Below are 17962 nucleotides of genomic sequence, written 5' to 3'. Positions count from 1 at the left end.
TGGGGGCTACCACTGCACTGGTTTGGATGGGAATTGGCCAGGGGAGTATGCATTCCCAAGACTGCTGATGGAGATCAGCCTATCCCCTCCTGCCTTTTCATTTCTACCTGATACAAAAATGATATCCTTGACTACTTGTGTTTTTTGTTAAAGTAGAATGGAGAAGGAATATTGATGATTTGGGCTTCTAGGTTTTGGAGAATCCACATAAACAGGACTTCACTGTTTCCCCCCAAAAAAATAATTCTAAAAGAAATTTGGATCTTTCTGTGACTCTTTCCATAAATTGGCTTGAAGAGTAACCAAGGTAGATTTTGGTATGAAACTGAAATAAAACTTTTTGCTGAGATAGTGCTGATTAGAATATCTCTTTGGTTCTGAAAAATATAACTAAATGGAATCTCCAGTAAGAGAAGGCAGACATTTTAAGCTGGCTTTAACCTCTCTCTTTTTATCTTGTTTCTTACCCATGGTACCAAATGATTACAGATATAGACAACTGAAAGAGATTATGTTGATGTGACATTAATTAACTTATTTTTAATTTAAGTCTGTGATTACAAAAGGATTGCTAAATACAATTCAAGAATCAGCTGGCTATGTCCCTGTTTACCTGAATTTTTCTGCTCGAACTTCATCTGCAAGGACACAAGAGATCATTGAGTCAAAATTGGAGAGAAAAAGAAAAAATATTCTAGGTAAGAATCATCATTTAAGTTTGTGCCACACAAATTATTCATTAAGTTAATAAATAACATAAATAGTGCATGTAATGAAATTACAATTGGATATTTTATTTGCTTAATTTACTTGTAAAGGTGATTCTGTTTATGACATTTTTTATGCTAGCTATGTAGATTGTCTTAGTGTTACCAAGCAAGTCATTTATTTCTATCATCACCTTCAACTCAGAACATCTTCAATCTCTGCTTCTCCATGGCTCTATCTCTCTCCATGCAGGTTCTTACAACATGCACTGATTTCCCCTTATTTAAAACAAACAAACCTCAGTATATCTGGCATATTGAGTTATCTGAACTCAGTGAGGAATAGGCATGAGACTGTTTTGATTTTTAATTCTGTCAGTACTTTCAGCCAGGTTTTGTGGTAACTTCCCCACCTTCCTTTATTAACTGCTTAGAAAAATAGCATAACCTTCTGGTCACCTTCAGACATTTGTAGTCTGGGCCAGTGTAAAGCTTCAATTCAATACCCAATTCAAAGCTCCTCCTCTCATGTGTCATAAGCCAGGTTTGTGGCTCCAGATACATATGGGAGGTGAAGGGGTCATGGGGTTCTCTTTGCTTCTCCCTACCCTCCCTGTAGGAGGCTGGAGTATGCAGGAAATGGGAGGAGAAGAAGGAAAGGACAAGTGTCTTCTCCCTAAGCAGTGCTTAGATGGGCCTCTCCATGACTGGTCCCTGCTTCTCCAGCTGGCACTGAGTGGTGTCCATGCTGTCTGTGAGGCAGGCTTTCAGGAGTGGGCTCTTGTAAGCAACTCCTAAAAGAGATGTTTGCAGGTCAGGCATTGGCCTCACCACTGGAAGTTTCCCTGAAGGTGGAAATCAGGACCTCATCCTTCACCCTCCAGTAGTCCATCCTGCAGCCTCTTGTAGGTAGGGCCCACTTGCTCAGTCTGCAGTCTCTGGGATGGCACACCAGTCAGTTTTCAGGCTTGGCTGCCTCCCATATTGCCCACCATCTACCAGGCCCTGTCATGCCAAGCAATGGTGCCACCAGCTGCTTTACCACCTCCTCTCCCTGTCCTCTCTCTTCTGCTCAAGTAGGCACAGGGCAACAGATGTCATTCTGTTTTCTGCTGGGGGCACCAACTCCTTAGGAATATTTCTCTTAGACTCCTTCTTTGCCCTCTGTCCTGTTACTTGGCTTCCAGCAGGACATAGATGGAATGGAGCACTCAGTTTACCTTGGAATCAGTTCCCATAATTATCCCAACCACAGGGACATGGCTATTTGCCCATCAGGTCTCTCTTTTCTCTGCTAAAACTCATTGCTTTTTCTAATGAGTATGTATATTTATTTAAATGTGGCCCCATTGCACTGGATTTTCCTTTGATGTGATCAGGATGCTTTTGAATATATAACCTATTTTCCCTGTGAGGGTGGTGTGATGACATTTATGAAAGGAAACTTTGGCATTCTTCCTCTTCCAACTATGGAAAGAAAATGACATTCCTCACTCATGCCCAAGTCACACAGTTGTTGAGGGCAGTGTGTGTGACTGAAACAGAGAAAGGTTCACTCCCTGCTGGAGAATGGCCACCATCTTGTGCCCCAATGAGGGTGAGGGCCACCATGCATGACCTTGTGGACTTCCTGACAAGGACCACATCTCCCTGCAGGGGCCTGGGTGGGGCCAGAAGAAAGTCTGTCCTCCTCCAAGCAGGACTCAGAAGTGAGCTCTCTATGACCTATAGGATGTCATTGAGTCCAAAGTCATACCTCAGCTTTGTCTTCCATTTCCTAAAGGAAAAACATAATTCTTAAATTCACTTTCTTTCCCCAGGAGCACCAGGAAACAAACAAATTATAATTTTTGTTGATGATTTAAACATGCCCAGACTGGATCGCTATGGCTCTCAGCCTCCGATAGAATTACTTCGGCAGTATCAAGATTTTGGGGGATTTTATGACAGAAACAAACTCTTTTGGAAAGAAATACAGGTTACTTTAGCTTTTAAATTACTTGGTGTGCTTAAATGTAAATGTCAAGGAAATATGACGGATAGTTTGTGAGACTACCATAACAAAGTACCACAGATGGGGTGGCTTGCACAACAGAAATTTATTTTCTCATAATTCTGAAGACTAGACATCTAAGAACAGGGTGTCCACAGGATTGGTTTCTTCTGAACACTCTTTCCCTATATCTTGACATGGGCTTCCCTCCATGTCTGTGTCTGAATCTCTTTTTATAAGGACTCCTGTCATACTGTATTAGGGCTCACCCTAATGACCTCATTTTCACTTATCACCTCTTTAAAGACCCTATCTCAAATGCAGTCACATTCTGAGACACTGAGGTTAAGACTTCAACATATGATTTTGGGACAGGGGACACAATTCAGCCCATAACATGTAGCCTCAGTTTTTCCTCCATGTTATTCAATGCATTCAATCCATATTGAGTTTTTATCATGCTTGATTCAAGAGATTCATGGACAAGTGAGAAAGTCCATGACTCCCAGAGAGCTCACCTTCAGAGGGTGGACACACATTTCTAATGCATAGTGATGAGAGGGGAGAGAAAGGAGAGAGTCATGGATTGGGGTTGGGTTGAGGATGGGAGAAACCTCCTAGAGGAAGTGATGTTGGAGCTGGATTCTGAAGGCATGCATGCCAAAGCAGGGAAAGGGAGCGTTCTACACCACAGAAATGGGGAATGTAAAATACTATGATGATGTGAAATGTAAGCACCAAAGCAAAAATAGAGGCAGAGGTCACATCACACAGTGCTGTGGCCCAGAAGGAAGAACTTGGATTTATCCTGTAAGTGCTGAGGAACTGCTGAAGGAAATGTTATGGAAAGATCCCCTTGGCAGCCGACAGGTGGATAAATCCACAAAGATGGGAAGAAACCAGCGCAAAAAGGATGAAAACACCTGAAACCAGAACACCTCTCCTCCTACAAGGGATCACAACTCCTCACCAGCAAGGGAACAAGACTGGATGGAGAATGAGTGTGATGAAATGACAGAATCAGCCTTCAGAAAGTGGGTAATGAGAAACTTCCATGAGCTAAAAGAACATGTTCTAACCCAATGCAAAGAAACTAAGAACCTTGAAAAAAGATTTGATGAAATGCTAATGAGAATGGACAACTTAGAGAGAAATATAAGTGAATTGATGGAGCTAAAAAACACAACACGAGAACTTCGCAAAGCATGCACAAGTTTCAACAGCCGAATTGACCAAGCAGAAGAAAGGATATCAGAGGTCGAGGATCAACTCAATGAAATAAAATGAGAAGGCAAGATTAGAGAAAACAGAGTAAAAAGGAATGAACAAAGTCAACAAGAAATATGGGACTATGTGAAAAGACCTAATCTACGTTTGATAGGTGTACCTGAATGTGACAAAGAGAATGAATCCAAGCTGGAAAATACTCTTCAGGGTATTATCCAGGAAAACTTCCCCAACCTAGCAAGGCAGGCCAATATTCAAGTCCAGGAAACACAGAGAACACCACAAAGATATTCCTCAAGAAGAGCAACCCCAAGGCATATAATCGTCAGATTCACCAGGGTTGAAATGAAGGAGAAAATACTAAGGGCAGCCAGAGAGAAAGGTCGGGTTACCCACAAAGGGAAGCCCATCAGACTCACAGCAGATCTCTCAGCAGAAACCCTACAAGCCAGAAGAGAGTGGGGGCCGACATTCAACATCCTTAAAGAAAAGAACTTTCAACCTAGAATTTCATATCCAGCCAAACTAAGCTTCGTAAGTGAAGGAAAAATAAAATCCTTTGTGAACAAGCAAGTACTCAGAGATTTCATCACCACCAGACCAGCTTTACAAGAGCTCCTGAAAGAGGCACTACACATAGAAAAGAACAGCCAGTACCAGCCACTCCAAAAACACACCAAATGGTAAAGAGCATCAACACAATGAAGAATCTGCATCAACCAATGGGCAAAACAGCCGGCTAGCATCAAAATGGCAGGATCAAATTCACACATAACAATATTAACCTTAAATGTAAATGGACTAAATGCCCCGATCAAAGGACACAGACTGGCAAATTGGATAAAAAGCCAAAACCATTCAGTGTGCTGTATCCAGGAAACCCATCTCACATGCAAGGGTACACAAAGTCTCAAAATAAAGGGATGCAGGAAGATTTACCAAGTAAATGGAGAGCAAAAAAAAAGCAGGAGTTGCAATTCTCATCTCTGATAAAATAGACTTTAAAGCAACAAAGATCAAAAGAGACAAAGAAGGACATTACATAATGGTAAAAAGATCAATGCAACAAGAAGAGCTAACGATCCTAAATATATATGCATCTAACACAGGAGCACCCAGATACATAAGGCAAGTTCTTAATGACTTACAAAGAGACTTAGACTCCCACACAATAACAGTGGGAGATTTCAACACACCATTGTCAATATTAGACAGATCAACGAGACAGAAAATTAACAAGGATATCCATGACTTGAACTCAGACCTGGACCAAGCAAACCTAATAGACATTTACAGAATTCTCTACCCCAAATCCACAGAATATACATTCTTCTCAGATCTAAAATTGACACTCTATCGTCAAAATTGAAAGAGCTAGAGGAGCAAGATCAAAAAAACTCAAAACCTAGCCGAAGACAAGAAATAAGATCAGAGCAGAATTGAAGGAGATAGAGACACGAAAAACCCTTCAAAAAAATCAATAAATCCAGGAGCTGGTTTTTTGAAAAGAACAGCAAAATAGACCAGTAGCCAGATTAATAAAAAAGAAAAGAGAGAATAACCAAATAGATGCAATAAAAAATGATAAAGGGGATATCACCACATTTGCCACAGAAATTCAAACCATCATCAGAGATTATTACAAACAACTCTATGCACATAAACTAGAAAACCTGCAAGAAATGGATAAATTCCTGGACAGTTGCCTCCTCCCAAGCCTAAACCAGGAAGAAGTCGAAACCCTGAATAGACCAATAACAAGGTCTGAAGTCGAGGCAGCAGTTGGGAGCCTACCACCCCAAAAAAGCCCAGGTCCAGATGAGTTCACAGCCAAATTCTACCAGACATACAAAGAGGAACTGGTACCATTCCTTCTGCAACTATTCCAAATAATCCAAAAAGAGGGAATCCTTCCCACATCATTCTATGAGACCAACATCATCCTGATACCAAAACCCGGCAGAGACTCAACAAGAAAAGAAAACTACAGGCCAATATCCATGATGAACATAGATGCAAAATTCTTCAATAAAATACAGGCAAGCCGATTGCAACAGCACATCAAAAAGCTTATCCACCATGATCAAGTAGGATTCATCACAGGGATGCAAGACTGGTTCAACATATGCAAGTCTATAAATATAATTCACCACATAAACAGAACCAAAGACAAAAACCACATGATTATCTCAATTGATGCAGAGAAGGCCTTTGACAAAATTCAACAGCCCTTTATGCTAAAAACCCTCAATAAACTAGGTATTGATGGAACGTATCTCAAAATAATAAAAGCTATTTATGACAAACCAACAGCCAATATCATACTGAATGGGCAAAAACTGGAAGCATTCCCTTTGAAATCGGGCACTAGACAAGGATGCCCTGTCTCACCACTCCTATTTAATATAGTACTGGAAGTTCTAGCCAGAGCAATCAGGCAAGAAAAAGAAATAAAGGGTATTCAATTAGGAAAGGAGGAAGTCAAATTGTCTCTATTTGCAGACAATATGATTGTGTATCTAGAAGACACCATCGTCTCAGCCCAGAATCTCCTGAAACTGATAAGCAACTTCAGCAAAGTCTCAGGATACAAAATCAATGTGCAAAAATCACAAGCATTCCTATACACCAATAACAGACTTAAAGAGAGCCAAATCAAGAATGAACTGCCATTCACAATCACTACAAAGAGAATAAAATACCTAGGAATACAACTAACAAGGAATGTAAAGGACCTCTTCAAGGAGAACTACAAACCACTGCTCAACGAAATAAGAGAGGACACAATCAGATGGAGAAATATTCCATGTTCATGGTTAGGCAGAATCAATATCGTGAAAATGGCCATACTGCCCAAAGTAATTTACAGATTCAACGCTATCCCCATCAAACTACCTATGACCTTCTTCACAGAACTGGAAAAAACCACCTTAAACTTCATATGGAACCAAAAGAGAGCCCGCATAGCCAAGTCAATTCTAAGCAAAAAGAACAAAGCGGGAGGCATCACACTACCGGACATCAAACTCTACTACAAGGCTACAGTAATCAAAACAGCATGGTACTGGTACCAAAACAGAGATATAGAACAATGGAAGAGAACAGAGGCCTTGGTGGCAACACAACATATCTACAACCATCCGATCTTTGACAAACCTGATAAAAACAAGCAATGGGGAAAGGATTCCCTGTTTAATAAATGGTGCTGGGAAAACTGGCTAGCCATATGCAGAAAGCAGAAACTGGACCCCTTCCTGACACCTTACACTAAAATTAACTCCAGATGGCTTAAAGACTTAAACATAAGACCTAACACCATAAAAACCCTAGAAGAAAACCTAGGCAAAACCATTCAGGACATAGGCATAGGCAAGGACTTCATGACCAAAACACCAAAAGCATTGGCAACAAAAGCCAAAATAGACAAATGGGACCTAATCAAACTCCACAGCTTCTGCACAGCAAAAGAAACAGTCATTAGAGTGAATTGGCAACCAACAGAATGGGAAAAAATTTTTGCAGCCTACCCATCTGACAAAGGGCCTTTATCCAGAATTTACAACGAACTAAAACAGATTTACAATAAAAAAAACAAATAAGTCCATTCAAAAGTGTGCGAAGGATATGAACAGATACTTTACAAAAGAAGACACACATGAGGCCAGCAAGCATATGAAAAAATGCTCATCATCACTGGTCATTAGAGAAATGCAAATCAAAACTACATTGAGATACCATCTCATGCCAGTTAGAATGGTGATCATTAAGAACTCTGGAGACAACAGATGCTGGAGAGGATGTGGAGAAATAGGAACACTTTTACACTGTTGGTGGGAGTGTAAATTAGTTCAACCATTGTGGAAGACAGTGTGGTGATTCCTCAAGGACCTAGAAATAGAAATTCCATTTGACCCAGCAATCCCATTACTGGGTATCTATCCAAAGGATTATAAATCGTTCTACTATAAGGACACATGCACACGAATGTTCATTGCACCACAGTTTACAATAGCAAAGACCTGGAACCAACCCAAATGCCCATCGATGATAGACTGGACAAGGAAAATGTGGCACATATACACCATGGAATATTATGCAGCCATCAAAAACGATGAGTTCGCATCCTTTGTAGGGAAATGGATGAACCTGGAAACCATCATTCTCAGCAAACTGACACAAGAACACAAAATCAAACATCACATGTTCTCACTCATAGACGGGTGTTGAACAATGGGGACACATGAACACAGGGAGGGGAGCACTATACACTGGGGTCTGTTGCGGGGGAGTGGAGGGACAGCGGGGGGTGGGGAGTTGGGGAGAGATAGCATGGGGAGAAATGCCACATATAGGTGAAGGGGAGGAAGGCAGCAAATCACACTGCCACATATGCACCTATGCAACAATCTTGCATGTTTTTCACATGTACCTCAAAACGTAAAATCCAATTAAAAAGAAAAAAAAAAAAAGATCCCCTTGGCTGCAAGAGAGGGATGAGCTCAAGAGGAGGCAAGACCAGAGGCAACTGCAGTAGCCTAGAGGAGAAGAGATGAGGGTTGAGTCTCCTGTGGTGATGTGTGTGGTCAGAAGGGTTTAGAAGCCAGAAGGCAGGTCAGCAGAACTGGTGGTGTATTAATCAGGGTTTTCTAGAGGGACAGAACTAATGGAATAGATATGGATACATGAAAGGGAGTTTATTAAGTATTAACTCACACAATCACAATGTCCTACAATAGGCCATCTGCAGTCTAAGGAGCAAGGAGAGCCAGTCCAAGTTCCAAAACTGAAGAATTTGGAGTCCAATGTTCAAGGGCAGGAAGCATCCAACACGGGAGTAAGATATAGGCTGGGAGGCTAGACCAGTTGCTCTTTTCACATTTTTCTGCCTGTTTATAGTCTAGCCACACTGGCAGCTGATTAGATTGTACCCACGATTAAGGACTGGTTAAGGATGGGTCTGCCTTTCCCAGCCCACTGACTCAAATGTTAATCTTCTTTGGCAACACTCTCACAGACACACCCAGAATCAATACTTTGTATCCTTCAATCCAATTAAGTTGACACTCAGTATTAACCATCACAGGTGGGGTATGGAATCAAGAGAGAGAAGGGGGAACCTAGGTTAACTGCCCGATTTTTGTTCTGGAGAACAGAAACCAACACCCTCGACAAGAAGGGGGTGGGAGGCATGTTTAGTTTTGCTCAGGATAAAAACCAATAATTATACCAGGCACTATTCTAGGTGTTTCCCACCTACTGGCACCCAGCATCACTATAAGATGGATAATGCTGTCAGCCCTGTTTTATAGATCAAGAAACAGGCCAAGAGTGTGGAGCCATATGACTGGCCCAAGGTCACACTACTAGTAAGTGGCAAAACTGGGATTAGAGCCCAGGCCATTTGGCTCCTGAGTATGTGATTTGATCTAAGATTCCTCTCTGCCCCTCTTGCTAAGCTCCAGAGCCTTGGAATATCCAGGTAGAGCACTTTCTATCAAAATGAGAGTTTAAATAAGGCATAAACATTCTTTGAAGTGAAAAATGAGTGTACGAGCCAGAGGGATAAATGGAGACTGCAGAGAGAATTCTAGCTGCGTAGAGGTGAAAACTGATGGGGCACAGTTAATAGGTCCTGACAAAGGGGCTTCAGTCATCAATACAGGGAGCCCCAGATGGAAGATGAACCCTTGTTCAGTTCCTGGGAAGTAGTTAGCAGCTTTCTTCTTCCAGACTGTATTTAGAGCCTGTATTAAACAGGAAAACCTTTCCTAAAAAGAGAGTATAATTAGACCTCTTTATAAACAAAGAAGCCTTTTGCATGTAAGGCTTTTTACTTTCCAGGTAAGTCTATCTAACTTTATCTTCCCAACAAAGCAGTGAGGAGAAAATATCATGTGTCCTTTGCAGGTTTAGAATTCCCCTGAATCAGTGCCATGGGGATGAGGGTGGGAAGGGAATGACTGCCAAACCTCCCACCAGGCCAGTGCTCAGTGGCTCCTCTCTGCCAAACAAATCACATGGAAATGCCTTGCCCTGGCCTCTGGGGTTCCCACATATGGCCATGAATGGCTGCTCTGATCCAAGGGTCTTTTGCTGCTCCCTGCATGTGCCCCACCTGTAATTATAGTGATCTCTTGGAATGATTGTGAGAATTAAGTCATTTAACATGCACCAAAAAATATACAATGCAATGCTGGCATTTGGGAAGTCCTACCATTGGGATAGGCAGGTCTTATTTTGTTCTTTGCTGAGTGACCCCAGTGGATTTCTCTGCACACAGGATGTAACAATTGTATCGGCATGTGCGCCTCCAGGCGGTGGCCGCAACCCTGTGACTCCCCGCTTCATCAGACACTTCAGCATGCTGTGCCTCCCAGTGCCCTCAGAGCACAGTCTGAAACAGATTTTTCAGGTGAGTGTTGATTTGAACTTAGGCAAAAGTGGGAAAAGAAAACATTTGTTCCAAGGTTCCCATAATCAAAGTGGTGTCTTGTGTTTCCAGGGAATCCATCTATCCATCTCTTTCCTGAGCAGGGGCTCAGGAAATATGGACACCTGGAGAGTAGCTGGCAGGCATTTGCATCACCACCTTCTGTGTCTGTTGGTCTCAGAGAGTTCTAGAAATGCAGAAAGATTGTGCAAACAAAACCCATACCTTTAGAGAAGGCTGCATCTCAGGTCCCTGCCACTTAGCACTCCACATACAGTTTTTAGCAGATCTCATCACTACCCAGTCCCTGCCTCTGTGCTCATCTGATACCTAACCACCAGGTCTGTGTGTCCACTTGCTACCAGACCTGACACCTGATATGCCAGGGAGCTCAAGCTCAACACACCTAAAACAGAACTCATCTCCTTGGCCACCATCACTAAGAACAATAACCTATATTTCATCCACCTGTACTAACTTCCCTAACCAGCTGCTTCCTCATCCTTTATATGGGAAAATAATAGTGTCTGCCCTACAAGTGCTCAGCAGATTGTGAGGCAGATTATTTTGAGTAGAACGAGGAGAGAATATGAAGCAGCATGACTAAAGCCCCACATTACCAACCTGCAAAGGTTGCTTAGAGAAGAGAGATTGTCAGCTGTGTCTTGGGGATGCTGGGAATTAACAGGGAGAAACAGAGCTTGGGAACCGGAAGTGCTGGGTGAATGCAACTGCAGAGACAGGAAATGGTAAGGTGGGCACAAAGGTAGAATAAGAAAGTCCAGGTGACTGGTCTGGAGAAGCTAATGACAGTGATGTGGACAATAAGGCCCAAGGATGTGGCAATTAAGTGAACCTCCGTATTCACCAATATCAGCTTCTTCTAGTGGAAGCCCTCTCTCAAGAGGGACAGAGCCCTCATGTATACAACCTTCAGTATGTGGAAAGGAGTTTTCTATTTGTATTGAAATAGCTTATATTTGTGGGAAATTGTTTTAATAAACTGAAGTAGTTCCAATAAACTGTTTAAGAGCTAATGTCAAAATTATATATAAAAACTGCCACATTTTGAAAAATGTTGGGAGAGTGCTTTAGAAAGTATGAAAGGGGGTGGATCCAAGATGGCCGAATAGGAACAGCTCTGGAGTGCAGTTCCCAGCAAGAACAAGGCAGAGGGTGAGTGACCTCTGCATTTCCAAATGAGTTTTTACTGCCCACAGACCAGGAGATTCCTGTGTTTCCAGCATGGCTGTTTCAGCTGGCAGAGCAGGTCTCCACAAAAAAAAACTCACACAAATCTGGGTGGCCATTTTAATAGGCACCTGGAATGCCTGTGAGACAGAGCCACCCATTTGACTGAAAAAAGGCAGGCTGAAACAGGGAGCCCAGTGATCTGGCTCGATGGTCCTCACCCACACAAAGACCAGCAATCTGAAACGCTCTGGATTGAGAGTTTTGCAGAAAGTGCAGCTGGATCCGGGATGCCAGCTCTGTGGGGGGAAGGGTGTCCATCATTACCAAGGTAGTCCACCACTACTGAGGAAGTCTGCCATTACTGAGGCAGTCCGCCATTACCAAGGCAGTCCAACATTACCGAGGGAATCCGCCATGAACAAGGCAATCCACCATTACTGAGGCAGTCCGCCATTACCGAGGCAATCCGCATTCCTGATGCAGACCACCATTACCAAGGCAGTTCTAACCATACCTCTGTAAACAAAACCACAAGGAAGTCCACACAGGAGCTGGGCAGAGCCCACAGCAGTTCAGCAATGCCTCTACTGGCAGACTGTGACTAGGCTACCTCCTTGCTGGGCAGGGCATCTCTGAAAAAAGGCAGCAGCACATCAGGAAGTTATAAATAAAGCCCCACCTTCCCAGGACAGAACACCTGGGAAAAAAGGCAGTTATGAGTTCCACTGCATCAGACATAAATGTACCTGCCCAGCAGCTCTGAATGGAACAACGAAGCTCCCAACTCAGCACATGAGGTCCTATAAGAGACAGACTGTCTCCACAAGCAGCTCCCTGACCCCCATATATGCAGATAGACACCTCATAAAGGAGAGCTCAGGTTGACATCTGGCAGGTATCCTTCTAGGATGAAGATAACAGAAGAAGAAACTGGCAGCAACCCTTACTGTTCTGCAGCCACCACAGGTGATCCCGAAGCAATCAGGGTCTGGTGTGGCCCTCCAGCAGAGGGGCCTGACTTTTAGAAGGAAAACTGAAAAACAGTAAGAAATAAGTTCAACATCAACAAAAAGGACATCCACTCAGAGACCCCATCCAAAAGTCACCAACTACAAAGACCACAAGTACAGATAGATCCACAAAGATGGGTAGAAACTATTGTAAAAAGATGAAAACACCAAAAATCAGAACGCCTCTCCTCCAAGGGATCACAACTCCTCACCAGCAACGGAACAAAGCTGGATGGAGAATGAGTCTGATAAATTGACAGAAACAGGCTTCAGAAGGTGAATAATAACAAACTTCTCTGAGCTGAAAGAACATGTTCTAACCCAATGCAAAGAAACTAAGAACCTTAAAAAAAGGTTTGACAAAATGCTAACAAGAATAAACAGCTTAGAGAAGAGTATAAATGAATTGATGTGGCTGAAAAACACAACACAAGAATTTTGCTAAGCATAGATAAGTTTCAATAGCTGAGTCAAACAAGCAGAAGAAAGGATATCAGAGATTGAAGATCAACTCAATAAAATAAAATGAGAAGGCAAGATTAGAGAAAAAAGAGTAAAAAGAAATGAACAAGCTTCCAAGAAATAGGGGATTATGTGAAAAGACCAATCTACTTTTGATAGGTGTACCTGAATATGATGGAAAGAATGAATCCAAGCTGAAAAACACTCTTCAGGATATTATCCAGGACAACCTCCACAACCTAGCAAGGAAGGCCAATATTCAAGTCCAGGAAATACAGAGAACACCACAAAGATATTCCTCAAGAAGAGCAACCCCAAAGTACATAATCATCAGATTCATCAGCATTGAAATAAAGGGAAAAATGCTAAAGGTAGGCAGAGACAAGGGTCGGGTTACCCACAAAGAGAAACCCATCGGACTCCCAGTGGATCTCTTGGAAAAAAACCCTATAAGCCAGAAGAGAGTAGGAGCCAATATTCAACATCATTAAAGAAAAGAACTTTCAACCTAGAATTTCATATCCAGCCAAACTAAGCTTCATTAGTGAAGGAGAAATAAAATCCTTTATGAACAAGCAATTGCTCAGAGATTTCGTCACCACCAGGCCCGCCTTACAAGAGCTCCTAAAAGAAGCACTAAACATAGAAAGGAAAAACCAGTACCAGCCACTCCAAAAATGTACCAAATGGTAAAGAGCATTAACACAAAGAAACCGCATCAACTAATGGGCAAAACAACCAGCTAGCATCAAAATGGCAGGATCAAATTCACACATGACAATATTAACCTTAAATGTAAATGGGCTAAATGCCCCAGTCAAAAGACACAGACTGGCAAATTGGATAAAAAGTCAAAACCCATTGGTGTGCTGTATCCAGGAAACCCATCTCATGTGCAAGGACACACATAGGCTCAAAATAAAGGGATGGAGGAAGATTTACCAAGCAAATGGAGAGCAAAAAAAAAAGCAGGAGTTGCAAACCTAGTCTCTGATAATACAGACTTTAAACCAACAAAGATCAAAAGACACAAAGGAGGAAATTACATAATGGTAAAAGGATCAATGCAACAAGAAGAGCTAACAATTCTAAATATATACACACCCAATACAGGAGCACCCAGTTACATAAAGCAAGTTCTTAATGACCTACAAAGAGACTTAGACTTCCACACAATAATAGTGGGAGACTTTGACATTCCACTGTCAATATTAGACAGATGAAGAAGACAGAAAATTAACAAGGATATCCATGACTTGAACTCAGATCTGGACCAAGCAAACCTAATAGACATTTACAGAACTCTCCACCCCAAATCCACAGAATATACATTCTTCTCAGCACCACATCACACCTACTCTAAAATCGACCACATAATTGGAAGTAAATCTCTGCTCAGCATATGCAAAAGAATGGAAATCATAACAAACAGTCTCTCAAACCACAATACAATCAAATTAGAAGTCAGGATTAAGAACTAACTCAGAACTGCACAACTTCATGGAAACTGAACAACTGGCTCTTGAATGTTGACTGAATGAACAATGAAATGAAGGCAGAAATAAAGATGTTCTTCAAAACCAACAAATGAAGACACAATGTACCAGAATCTCTGGGACACATTTAAAGCAGTGTCCAGAGGAAAATTTACAGCACTGAATGCCCACATGAGAAGCAAGGAAAGATCTAAAATAGATACCCTATCATCAGAATTGAAAGAGTTAGAGGAGCAAGATCAAAAAAACTCAAAAGCTAGCAGAAGACAAGAAATAACCAAGATCAGAGCATAACTAAAGGCGATAGAGACATAAAAAACCCTTCAAAAAATCATTAAATCCAGTTGCTCGTTTTTTGAAAAAATCAACAAAATAGACCGCTAGCCAGATTAATAAAAAAAAGAGAGAAGAATCAAATAGATGCAATAAAAAATGATAAAGGGGATATCACCAGTGATTCCACAGAAATACAAACTACCATCAGAGATTACTACAAACAACTCTATGCACATAAACCAGTAAACCTGAAAGAAATGGATATATTCCTGGACACTTGCATCCTCCCAAGCCTAAACCAGGAAGAAGCTGAAACCCTGAATAAACCAATAACAAGGGCTGAAGCTGAGGCAGCAATTAATAGCCTACCAACCAAAGAAAGTCCAGATCCTGACGGGTTCACAGCCAAATTCTACCAGACATACAAAGAGGAGCTGGTACCACTCCTTCTGAAACTATTCCAAACAATACAAAAAGAGGGACTCCTTCCCAAATCGTTTTATGAGACCAACATCATCCTGATACCAAAACCTGGCAGAGACTCAACAAGAAAAGAAAACTTCAGGCCAATATCCACGATGAACATAGATGCAAAAATCTTCAATAAAATACTGGCAAACCAATTGCAATAGCACATCAAAAAGCTTATCCATCACGATCAAGTAGGTTTCATCCCAGGGATGCAAGGCTGGTTCAACATACACAAGACTATAAACATAATCCACCACATAAACAGAACCAAAGGCAAAAACCACATGATTATCTCAAAAGATGCAGAGAAGACCTTTGACAAAATTCAACAGCCCTTTATGCTAAAAACTCTCAATAAACTAGGTGTCAACGGAACATATCTCAAAATAATAAAAAGCTATTTATGACAAACCCACAGCCAATATCATACTGAATGGGCAAAAACTGGAAGCATTCTCTTTGAAATCTGGCACTAGACAAGGATGACCTCTCTCACCACTACTATTCAATATACTATTGGATGTTCTAGCCGGAGCAATCAGGCTAGAAAAAGAAATAAAGGGTATTCAGGTACGAAAAGAGGAAATCAGATTGTCTCTATTTGCAGGCAACACAATTGTATATTTAGAAGACCCCAGTGTCTCAGCCCAAAATCTCCTTAAACTGATAAACAACTTCAGCAAAGTCTCAGGATACAAAATCAATGTGCAGAAATCACAAGCATTCCTATACACTAATAACAGACTAAAAGAGAGCCAAATCAAGAATGAACTGCCATTCATAATTGCTACAAAGAGAATAAAATACCTAGAAATACAACTAACAACGTATGTGAAGTACCTCTTCAAGGAGAACTACAAACCAGTGCTGAGGGAAATAAGAGAGGACACAAACAGATGGAAAAACATTTCATGCTCATGGTTAGGAAGAATCAATATCGTGAAAATGGCCATACTGCCCAAAGTAATTTATAGATTCAATGCTATCCCCATCAAGCTACCTATGACCCTCTTCAAAAAACTGGAAATAACCACCTTGAACTTCATATGGAACCAAAAGAGAGCCTGAATAGCCAAGACAATTCTAAGCAGAAAGAACAAAGCTGGAGGCATCACACTCCCTGACTTCAAACTATACTACAAGGCTACAGTAATCAAAACAGCATGGTACTGGTACCAAAACAGAGATATAGACCAATGAAACAGAATAGAGGCCTCAGAGGCAATGCCACACATCTACAACCGTCTAATCTTTGACAAACCTGACGAAAACAAGCAATGGGGAAAGGATTCCCTGTTTAATAAATGGTGTTGGGAAAACTGACTAGTCCTGTGCAGAAAGCAAAAACTGGATGCCTTCCTGACACCTTACACTAAAATTAACTCCAGATGGATTAAGGACTTAAACATAAGACCTAACACCATAAAAACCTGAGAAGAAAATCTGGACAAAACCATTCAGGACATAGGCATAGGCAAGGACTTCATGACTAAAACACCAAAAGCATTGGCAACAAAAGCCAAAATAGACAAATGGGACCTAATCGAACTCCAGAGCTTCTGTACAGCAAAAGAAATAATCATTAGAGTGAATCGGCAACCAACGGGATGGGAAAAAATTTTTGCAATCTACCCATCTGACAAAGGGCTAATATCCAGAATCTACAAAGAATTAAAACAGATTTACAAGAATAAAACAAACAAACCCATTCAAAAGTGGGCAAAGGATATGGACGCTTTTCAAAAGAAGACCAATATGAGGCCAACAAACATATGAAAAAATGCTCATCATCACTGGTCATTAGAGAAAGGCAAATCAAAAGCACATTGAGATACTATCTCATGATCTCATGCCAGTTAGAATGCCGATCATTAAAAAATCTGGAGACAACAGATGCTGGAGAGGATGTGGATAAATAGGAACACTTTTACACTGTTGATGGGAGTGTAAATTAGTTCAACTATTATGGAAGACAGTGTGGCAATTCCTCAAGGACCTAGAAATAGAAATTCTATTTGACCCAGCAATCCCATTACTGGGTATATATCCAAAGGGTTATAAATCATTCTATTATAAAGGCATATGTACACGTATGTTCATTGCTGCACTGTTTCCAGTATCAAAGACCTGGAACCAACCCAAATGCCAATCAATGATAGACTGGACAGGGAAAATGTGGCACATATACACCATGGAATACTATGCAGCCATAAAAAATGATGAGTTCATGTCCTTTGTAGGGACATGGATGAATCTGGAAACCATCATTCTCAGCAAACTGACCCAAGAACAGAAAATCAAATACCACGTGTTCTCACTCACAGACGGGTGTTGAACAATGAGAACACATGGACACATGGAGGGGAGCATCACACACTAGGGTCTGTTGGGGGTGACTAGGGGAGGGGCAGTGGGGGGTAGGGAGTTGGGAAGGGATAACATGAGGATAAATGCCAGATATAGGTGATGGGGGGATGGAGGCAGCAAACCACATTGCCATGTATGTACCTATGCAATAATCCTGCATGATCTGCACGTGTACCCCAGAACCTAAAGTGCAATTAAAATATATATATATATATATATATATATATATATATATATATATATATATAAACTCTCAACCTCCTGTGGAATTATCATGTCCATGGAAATGTGTCACCCATGGGAACATCATCCAGCAAGCATATCACAGC

At 41.3% G+C, this 17962-nt stretch overlaps 1 protein-coding gene across 1 annotated transcript in view; it reads left to right on the top strand.

The window, feature by feature from the left end:
- Positions 1-17962, top strand: part of LOC110569221 (dynein axonemal heavy chain 6-like) — a 208451-nt gene that overhangs the window by 93532 nt on the left and 96957 nt on the right. The window contains exons 27-29 of the mRNA XM_064371611.1: positions 551-698; positions 2528-2685; positions 10208-10339. Coding sequence (XP_064227681.1) covers positions 551-698; positions 2528-2685; positions 10208-10339 — 438 coding nt within the window. The remainder of the gene's footprint in view (positions 1-550; positions 699-2527; positions 2686-10207; positions 10340-17962) is intronic.

Source organism: Aotus nancymaae, unplaced genomic scaffold (genome assembly GCF_030222135.1).
Source record: "Aotus nancymaae isolate 86718 unplaced genomic scaffold, 86718_ANA_hifiasm-v0.15.2.pri h1tg000141l, whole genome shotgun sequence".
Classification (NCBI taxonomy): Eukaryota; Metazoa; Chordata; class Mammalia; order Primates; family Aotidae; genus Aotus; species Aotus nancymaae.
Note: the sequence above shows the minus strand (reverse complement) of the source record. Positions and strands in the feature narration are given on the sequence as shown.